Raw genomic sequence first — 10,171 nt, 5'->3', positions numbered from 1 at the left:
TTTTTGTATAAAATAATGTAACGCACGCCCAGCTACGCATTATCGTATTAGATAGTACTTTAATTCTTTTACTGCGTATGAACTATTTTACGATAATGTGATTGGTGGTTTGATTTTTCCGACTGAATTGGAGAGACATGATTGGCTGTAGTATGATTACGTATTTCTGCCTTATATGGGATATTTGGGATTTTATTCTGTCACTAGCATTTGCGAAGGACGGTAGTTAGAAGAGCGTGATAAAGGACACATTTTTCTACACGCAAACAAAGCAAAATCACACAAACAAATAATTCATCTCTTTTGCATGGATTCCGTTTCAAGGACACGTTATCACTTCAGGTAACAATTCAAACAGGATCACCATATAGGAAATACAATCTGATATCTCCATTTGCCTTCGCTACTTAAATTTGCAAGTTATCAATACCCGGTAGCCTACTAATCCTAAAGACCAGAGCTTCGTGAAATCTATCCCGTGACTAGAGGACTGTCCCCGACTCTATCTGATTACCATCCGGAATCCTGCTCGATTTTTGGGATATATTTTACCTGCAGAATTTCGACTTCCACTCAGAAACAGTTCAAAGGTTTACGTGATACTACGAAACTCCATTTAACCGGTAAGTTTAAACGGAACGATTTGATTGACCGGTTTGTAAATTATTCTTATGCTTGAGTACTGTAAACTGTATTATAGGATAAACAGAATATAATCGAATTTGCACAGTGATCGGTGTAAACAAACATATAATGTATTGCTAAAAACTCACGTTTCCATGTATTCTGGATCTGCCGTAGAAAAACAGCGATGGAGGCAAAGGGAAAACATACAGGATCCGAGGTGTAGTTCATTTATAGTTAGAAGCTTTTCCTAATTGTGTTAACACAACTGCAGAGACTAATTTGCAAAAGTTTTAAGCAAAAAAAAAACTACACATACTTTAGCTTCTCTTTAATAGAGAAGTGTTTGTCACTGTCCACATTGGGATTGTTTTGCCTGAGCCGGTTTGATTCGTTTTAGGTTTCACTGACTCACTGTCTAAATTGCCTGGATATGTAATTACGTGATTAAGGTCATTGAAGATAAAAGCCCGCAATGAAACTTGATGATGGCCCAGTCTTATTCATAAAGGCACTTGCTTAAACCATGCTATTTGATTAATCTCATTTTAGATGCAGTCGAGGTATTGTTTTGGTACTTAATTTAATGGGCATTCTGAATTCGTATCTTAGTGTAATGTTGTCCTACAATCTCATTTACCTAATTACCTCTGAACAATAAGGCTTAGTTCGCCATAAATTCTGCCTGAGAAAAGAATGAGAAATATTAAACATTATTTTCAGAGCAAGTCTTTTTAGTAACTTGCTATAAATGTTGTATGTATGTTTGCTGTCACAAAATTTTCATTTTCAAAACAGTCAGTGTTTATCTGTAGCATAATTAACAGTACTAGTGAACCGTGGGATTATATCTACCAATGTAATAGTACAAAGCAGAACTTAATGTGAGAGAAGGTTTGCCAATTTCCACCTGCTGAGTTAAGTCACCGCTCTGAAAGCTCACCTTCTAAATATTAAAAATTAATTCAGAAGAAAGGGGCTGGTGTCTGTTGCATTGTACAGAAGACTTCAGATCAATCAATCACAGCATGCATTAACAGTTATTTATTTTGCTTTTTGTGGGTTGAGATGAGCATTTGAACCACCTACTGTGTGATGTGTGAGCTAGCATTAAAAAATCAGAAAATGGGAAACCTGTTGATACATGTTTCATTCACGTTTTTAAGTTCCATTTTAAGTCATGCCTTCCAGAAATCTATCCAGATTCCAACCACTAACCCAGCACAGGAAGTCTTATTGTTTGAAAATGAATATCAATGGTCAAATGGAGTGTCTATTATGATCTCTGCAGCCTCAGAGAGCATGGTTAACCCAAGCAGCAGTGCACAGCCGCCTGATGCTGGGACAGGGAGCTTCTCATGGAAGAGATGCGCAGGCTGCGGGGTGAAGATTGCCGACCGTTTCCTGCTCTACGCCATTGACAGCTACTGGCACAGCCGTTGCCTGAAGTGCTCCTGCTGCCAGGCTCAGCTCGGAGACATCGGTACCTCCTGCTATACCAAGAGCGGCATGATCCTATGCAAGAACGACTACGTCAGGTAAGGCCATCCACGCTGATGGAAGCTCACACTTATCACTCAAACTCTGCAGGTTATGGATCTCTGCCCGTAATCAGGTTGCTGGTTCGAATCCCATGCTTAGCAGAGTGATGTCATCATTGGGCCCTTGAGCAAGGCCCTTAACCGCAATTGCTCCATGGACGTTGTCAGTCCCTGACGTTTGTCACTTTGGGAAATATTGTCTGCTAAATATATAAATGTATTTCATTGGTGTTTAAATTTAACCTGTAAATATATCCTCTTTGTTCTCATCAAAATTATGGGTGCACCCTACAATGTAATTAAAATTGCACAGATGGTAACAGAATATTCTGTTTTGCTTCCATTGAAAGGATGGCAAATGGTTGAATGGACCTAAAACAACAGTCCAAAGTTTGCTAAAAGTGGCTGGTTGGCACTCAGACCATATAATTAAAACCTTTAATTAGCAGGCCTTTATTTTTTGTCCTGATTGGTTTTATCTAATGAGATTGGGTTTATGGTTTAGATTTGCTTGGAGTGGCATGCTTGGAATGAATGAGAATTACCCTGCAAATAAAACATTCAATTAACAAAATTGGCTTTTGAGAGAGGGGGTTATCGCAAGGACCATTTGCCATTTAGGGTTAAATTAATTTTATGATAGATTATCAAGATGCCAATGTAATGTAAATAATGTAGCAAGTAATCAGGAAATTAAAATCACACTCTAATGAGGTATACAAGGCTTCACAACACTTGTCTATGACAAACGTTAGATAAGACAATTTCCCGCAAACTGAACCTGCAGATTGTGGTTGTGTAACATATATATATTTTTGGTCACTTGTTTCTGAAAAATTCTAAATATTTTAGAAGACGCACTAGACTAACACCGCTATTGTGTACACAGAGTAGACAATAGAACAAAAAGATAGTAAAGCCCCAGGGGTTGCTGCAGAAATGGGTGTCTCAGCTGGGACCCCAAGCTTAAATAATGTATTTTGTTTGGTTACTTATGGTTAAGGTTATGGCTGGATGGGGGTTAAGGTTGTCGTGTTGGGACTAGTTTTTTCCCCATAGTAATGAATGAAGAGTCCCCACAAAGATATAATTACAAACCTGTGTGTGTGTGTGTGTGTGTGTGTGTGTGTGTGTGTGTGTGTGTGTGTCAAAGGAAAGCAAGATGGGATATGTAAGTAGAAGTATTCCAATGTACTTGTACTTATGCAGTTGGAAAATAAATCATTATTTCACTTCAGAAGTCCAGCTGAATTACAAATAAATTACTGATTTTGTTCCCTTGACTCTTTACTGGATAAGCAGATGGATGGATGGTGTGATGGATGGATGGATGGATGGATGGATAGATGGTGGGATGGTGGGAGGGATGGCTTGTTTTGTTAGACTGATGCACTTGGACTTACCTTTTTAGTTTCATTTCATACTTGCAAATCTATAAACACATATACAGAAAATCTATAAATAAAATCTTGACAAAACTTCCTGTGGCAGATAGGTCTATTAGTCTCAAATAATATGTTATTATGTATAAAGTGCAAATTGCTAGTAAAGGATTACACATGTTACACAGGGGGTGGACAAAGTGACAGAAACACCTCGTAAAAAATACTAACAATTTTGAAGTAACTAAGTCACATTATTAACGTAGCTATGAAGGCGAGAGTCATAATTCGGTTGAATGTGAATTTCCAGTGTGCATCAGGTTTGACAGTCAGCACTTGATGAATGTGAAAATATAAGGCAACTAATATAGTTCCAAAAAGGTCAAATAATTGGCATCCAAATTGCAGGTGCAACAGGTGCATCGTTTATGATGAAATGAGCGATGAGAAGACTAAGTGTTGCCTTATAGAGTCTCATTCTTTCTCCTTTTACTGGAGAAAGGATGAGGTCAACCCACATTATTTATTGGTATAGCTACCATTGTCAGAAAGTACTTTGGTCTGATGATTACCGTTTTGTAAAAGTAAAGGAATAACCTTCTTTAGCTGTTTCCATTATTTCGTCCACCCACTGTAGGTTTTCGATGTAGCATTTTTTTTTCAAGGTTTCATTTTACAAGTCAGGTGTAAAGCTTTCATTATTGTAACAGCTTTTGATGCATTACATTTTTAAACAATGAAATGAGAAAGTACTGTTTAAATGTGTCCGATCTCCTTTACAAAATGTAATCAATCCAGTGGTTAGGGATAACTGGTAACAATCTGGGGGGTGTTTACTATCTTATGCGTGATCCTAGCAAAGTTGGATTATGGAAACAGACAAAAACAAAATGATTATCATTTCATGAAATGACATATCTTCCTCATAATTCCTGTAATACCTGAACACTATACTTTTCATCTTATTCCATTCACCTGTATCTGTCGAGCAATTCAAATGCAAACACCCAATGAGATTTGATGACATATGGGTCCAGATCCTGCTAAATTACTTTCTGCCTGAATCAAAATTTCATTTAGTTTGTCGGTAGCAGAGATGAAGTAATCTAAATTGTGGACTCCAGTGGGAAGCTGCAGTGTTTCATTATCAGGAGGGATACAGCAGTTTGGGTTGAAAGTGATCAGCTGAGACGAATCTGAAGTGTTGACACCGTGATCGGAAAAGTTAACTCATGCCGGTTATCTTTCAACATGGACCGAGGAGTGTCCCTAACAGGAAGGGCTGTGGCTCTGTTTTTAATTCTGTCCTAAAAGCAGAAGGGCTCCATCTCCTTAAACGTGCAAACGAATCCTCTTCTCTTCCAAGTACTTGTGTTCTTTCACGTTCACTCCTGAGCACCTTCATTCCCATTTTATTTTGATTTTCTGATGCTTTCCTAACATATTCAGTATGCAGTTTAGCAGATAAGTATTCTTATTAGTAAAAGTAAATAAAATCCATCAACAGGTAAGACATTTTTCTACGAGATAACCAATACTCAGAAGTATACTTAATTCAGCAGATCAGCCTTTATATCCCTCCATCCTTTTATATCCCTCCATCCATCCATCCAACCACTTGTCCTGCTCAGGGTTGTAGGGAGCCTATAGACACAAGGCAGGGAACAACCCAGGATGGTGCGCCCATCCATTACAGGGCACACTCACACCTATGGGCAATTGGCAACTCCAGTTCACCTTAGCATGTTTTTGGGCTGTGGGGGTAAATCAGAGTAATGGAGGAAACCCTGTAGGGAGAACATGCAAACTCCATGCACACAGAGTCATGGTGAAGTCACAAACTGTCGTCCCAGAGGTGTGAGGCAACAGTTCTAACCAGTGCACCACCATGTCGCCCTTCAGCCTTTACAATAATTATTAAATCTCATGAAACAGAAGCATTGGTGGTGCAGTGGTGAATAAATCCAGGGATGGTGTGTGGACAAGAGTGTCTGCTAAATAAATTAATGTGAATAGAGTGTGATAATACTATTTGTTTCCCTCTTGACTAGGTTGTTTGGCACCAGTGGAGCCTGCAGTGCATGTGGCCAGACTATCCCAGCCAGTGAGCTGGTCATGAGAGCACAGGGCAGTGTGTATCATCTGAAGGTATCTCCCATCTCATTTCCTCCCATACATACAAAGAAAGTACTCCGAAGACGTTTGTGACCTGTGCTGGCAAAATGAGTCACGATGAGGAAATTTTCAAAATGGAGTTATTATTTTTAGATTCTCCTTTTTAAAACCTTCAAAATGATGTATGGTTTGTTGGAATCGGACAAAAAATGACCGAGTTACATCCGTTAGAAGTTGTTTACATCAACGGGTCTTTAATAAAATTAAGTTCTGTTGGTTCAGAGTGATGTCATTGGAAATTCTATGCAAATTTTTAGAAAGCAGGCGAGCCTCACTTCATGGTGGTACCAAACAATCGGTGGGGGGATTCCCAGTCATGCCGCGAGTGAGTGGAGAAAAACATGGGTTTTCTAAGAAAATTTAAGATAAAGGGCTAATTTCTGAAGACAAAGCCCATACAAAACATTCAAATAATGATGGTTCAAGGTATTTATTTGCTATTTTGATTATTGGGATAGATAGATGACTTAATGGACTCATTTTTGGGAAAAATCTCAGTTTTGACGAAAATTAACTTTCTTTGACATTTTTGGACTCTAGCTCATAATTCCGACTCATTTTGCCAGCACGGGTCACATTTAGCCTCGCATAGTCCCACATATTATTGAAGTGAGTGTTAATTTTCAGCTATTTCTGATGGTACATAAATGTAAAAGGATCTTATTTTACTTGCGAGATGTAGGAAAACAGTGAACAGGAGCGTCACTAGAGACTGATGAAAATGGGGGTTCAGCCTTATCTAGGGGGGTCTGATTTTAATGAAAATGAACAAGAACACACTATGTAAACTAATTAGTGTTTAATTTATTTGGGGGCGGGGGGCTAAAGCCGCCCTATTGACACCCTTGAGAGTGAACCATCGCCTTCTCAACTAATTCTCTAACTAATTTGCATAAGTTTACCTATTAATTAACATTGGTGGTTAAGCGTTCGTCCTGCATATGCTTGACCCCGAGGGCTTTCCCCGGGGGCCCGTGGTGAGTCACGCATCTCTCTGCCCGGCAGTGCTTCTCGTGCTCCACCTGCAGGAATCGTCTGCTCCCTGGAGATCGCTTCCACTACATCAACGGCAGCTTGTTTTGTGAGCATGACAGACCCACGGCTTTTATCAACGGCCATTTGAATTCACTCCAGATGAACCCACTATTGTCAGACCAGAAGGTAGGACATCACTTCATCCCATTAACCTCTCTGCATCAATTAATTTAGCTGCGTGAAGATATTCAGAAAATGAGAGTTTTACTCGTAGTCTTTTTAGTTGAAATGATCTTTTTGCAAGTCTCTCACATTGGCTGTGTTCTTGCCTTGTATACATATATGTCTGAACATTATTTCTGCTTCTGTGACCTGTGATCTTTTTCTTTAAATTTAATATTAACTTAATGTGTAATGCAATATAATAATATACTTAGAATTATTTATAACTCTCTTAGATTGTAATAGTAAGTGTGATAGTGTGGGAGTATGAAATAAACTATATTCTGTTATGTAACACAAAATATAGCAACTAAAAATGCAATAAATTAAAACAATATTACGTTAACTGTTGGACAAAGGGATACTAAACTCGATATAGTATCCTTATAGGAAAATGCAGGATATACCTAACTGACCATAGAAACATGACGTTTTGAACGGTGTTGTGTTTCATGTGTTGTGTCAAAAGATCAATACCATTTCAATGTCTTATTTAGTAGTTTATAACAACACATTCTCTCCTTGTTTTGTGAATGCGTTCCATTCCATCAACCAGGTTGTTAAGCAGAAGGGTCACTAAATCAAAATTGTGGTGGCCCTTGTACAATTACGCCAACATTACTTTTACTCCAGTGTTTTTTTCAGATGCACAAAATGTGGTCGTAATTGCGTATATGCTTTTCATTGCCGTTGTATTTCCATAGGTTACTAACTGAGGTAGTTACTAAATGAAGATAGGATGTGATACAAATAAGTATCATTTATACTCCTGATTTGACTATCCTTTTATAAGGTAAGATGTTAAGATAGGAAGTTACTAACTAGATTCCCAAATAGCCTACTTGTTGCATAAGAAGATTATCTGGTTTGGGACAGAAAATGTAATGACATACTAGTTAATCCTATACTTTCAGGAATTCAATGAAAATTATATGCCGTGGTAGAGAACATTGCAATAATCTGGATATAAATTGTGTGTTGGTTATTATTTTGTGAGAAGTAGTACGGTCTGTGTCCACGACACATGGCATTTGATGTTCATTCGTTAAGTGGTTGCTTCAGCTGCTCTGCGACATCTTTGTTCAGGCAGATTGACTTGCTGAAATTGTGCTTTAACCCTAGGGAGGTAAACCACCCTGCCTCTATCATTTTAATTTGCCTGAAAGCGTGAATGTAGAATTCAGCTGACTTCACCTCTTTTATTAATTGGAAGAACAGAGCCTCACGCAAACTAAAAATCATCTACTTGTCAGTAGACGATGCAGTCATTAAATCTTTTCATGCTTTAATTATTTTTTAAAAATCCAGGGTTTTTTTTGATGGTTTCTGGTACTTCTAATTTCAGACAGTCACAAGCATTTTAATTTTTCATACCTTTCAGTTTTATTAAACTGTTCAGCATATATCAAAGAGGTATATAAAGGGTTATAAACTGCAATTGAAGGTTCACAGTGTGTTTCTAAGCCATTAGTTCATCCATTTGCCCTTATCACAATCCATGACAACATCTCATTCTGTTCTTGGTGACAGCACATCTTTGCTAGTGTTTTCTTACACCATTCTGGTATTGACCTTGCTCCTTCTCTTGGGAGTACAGGTGACACTTGCCTGTCCACAACTACTAACTCAGTGAACTTAACTACATTTAGCTAAAATAGCACTAAATGAACCCTCCATGAGTATGGACATGGTCCTGTTGGTGAATCCCAAAGAGGATTTTAGTTTTTTGATGCCTCGTGTTAATGAAATATTTGAACATTCTTCCCTCCATTTCGGTTCCTTGCAGGTCTGCTAGAAGGGAAGACGACTTGAAGGATGTGTGCCTTTATTTTACTCTGTTTGTCATCACCTGATATTTCACAAACCTCAACGCTGGAACCCTGCCACCTTTCCTACACCCCTGTCCTTCTGTGGGTTGGCGCTGGGTACCTGTGGCTGAGCTGAGAAACCAAGGACTCCCTACAAGTGGACCAATCACAGCTAGTTTGAGTTTCAGGAAAAAGAGAGAGAAAGCAAGTGATTGGGCCAGGATCCACTGATTCACATTAGTGGTTCTAAGAAGAAAATGATGAACCGGATTATGTGCGATCGGTTCTTCAGACTTAGTCCTTAGTTAGGGCAGTGTTCCAGCTGATTCATCTCACCCTTCAAGTGTAGTCATATATCTTTCTATATTTTTGTGTTGCACATTTGTTTGGTTGAATTTTCAGATTACAAAATAGGACAAATAACTGTGCACTTGCATTTACAGTGGAACTGTAAAATATGTGTAATTATGTTTTTGTTTGATGTAACTACACCCCTCTCTTGAAAATGTAGCTTTGACCCCATTAATTCACGATCTCACAAACACTCAATATTCAGTGTAGAGAATTTCACCCGCCCTTTGATGGTACATAAACTGGTATGATGTATTAATTTAATTCATAAAAGATTAAATATTTGTAAACTATCATATTTCTTAGAAAAACTGTACTGCTTTGCTCATAAATGCTGAAAAAAAGCACTTTTGTGAAGTATAAATTTGGACATTCTCCTGTGTAAACATTGGTTTTCTAACATAATATCACTCCCAGCATCTATGATACATTGTCATTTATACTGTAACATGACAATCTGGAGCAGACAAATCATAGGCCTTTAATTATAGGCCTTTGCAGGGTTTAAGTTTTTCAGAGTGATTTGTAATAGCTGATTATGTACACAGCTCTGATTACCCTACCATTGGACAGCTGATACCGCCTTGATACAATGGCCCAGTATTTCACCCAATAGCTGAGCTTGATGTGACTTTTATATGGGTGCTTTTAAATTGTAAATGGGTCAATGTTTTAATTTACAAAGTGTAATCATTTCAGCATTGTGAAAATGTATATTTCCCCTTGACTTTTTAATCGATATTTTATGTCTACTTTTGTTACATTCTGTAAATGTAAACCCATCATTTACAAAATTCAATATGCAATAAACCAGTATATAATAACATAAATCACAAACGTTCTCATACAGGGGAGTATGATCAGAGGAACCAGTTGGTGTACTCTGCTCTATGCTTGAAGATCCCTTCAAGCAACTTTCCTGCAATTGGAACTGTGTGCTGCTTATTGTGTTGATTTTTGTATAGTCTCCAAAGTTTAGTGACATTACAGTATAAAACTTTGGAGGTTTTGATAATATCGAAAGACTACTCCTGTTATAGTTAATTGTCAGATGCTCATGTATGTACAATGTGATGCTTAGCTGTATCGGTTA

The 10,171-nt window shown here is 38.0% G+C and overlaps 1 protein-coding gene across 1 annotated transcript; it reads left to right on the top strand.

The window, feature by feature from the left end:
- Positions 1-9,908, top strand: LOC125745088 (LIM domain transcription factor LMO4-like). The gene is made up of 5 exons (XM_049017618.1): positions 1-623; positions 1,916-2,162; positions 5,599-5,695; positions 6,728-6,883; positions 8,706-9,908. The coding sequence occupies exons 2-5, from the start codon at positions 1,927-1,929 to the stop codon at positions 8,712-8,714; spliced, it is 498 nt and encodes a 165-aa protein (XP_048873575.1). The 5' UTR covers positions 1-623; positions 1,916-1,926; the 3' UTR covers positions 8,715-9,908.
- The last annotated feature ends 263 nt before the right edge of the window (positions 9,909-10,171 follow it).

Source organism: Brienomyrus brachyistius, chromosome 1 (assembly GCF_023856365.1).
Source record: "Brienomyrus brachyistius isolate T26 chromosome 1, BBRACH_0.4, whole genome shotgun sequence".
Taxonomy (NCBI): domain Eukaryota; kingdom Metazoa; phylum Chordata; class Actinopteri; order Osteoglossiformes; family Mormyridae; genus Brienomyrus; species Brienomyrus brachyistius.
The sequence above is the reverse complement of the archived record's forward strand: the minus strand, read 5'-3'. Positions and strand labels throughout refer to the sequence as shown.

Bases quoted from the DNA above. Each gene is read 5' to 3' on its own strand.
- LOC125745088 (XM_049017618.1), top strand. From the start codon at position 1,927: ATGGTTAACCCAAGCAGCAGTGCACAGCCGCCTGATGCTGGGACAGGG. The intron at 2,163-5,598 runs GTAAGGCCATCC...CCTCTTGACTAG, and splicing joins TGCAAGAACGACTACGTCAG to GTTGTTTGGCACCAGTGGAG. The intron at 5,696-6,727 runs GTATCTCCCATC...TCTGCCCGGCAG, and splicing joins GCAGTGTGTATCATCTGAAG to TGCTTCTCGTGCTCCACCTG.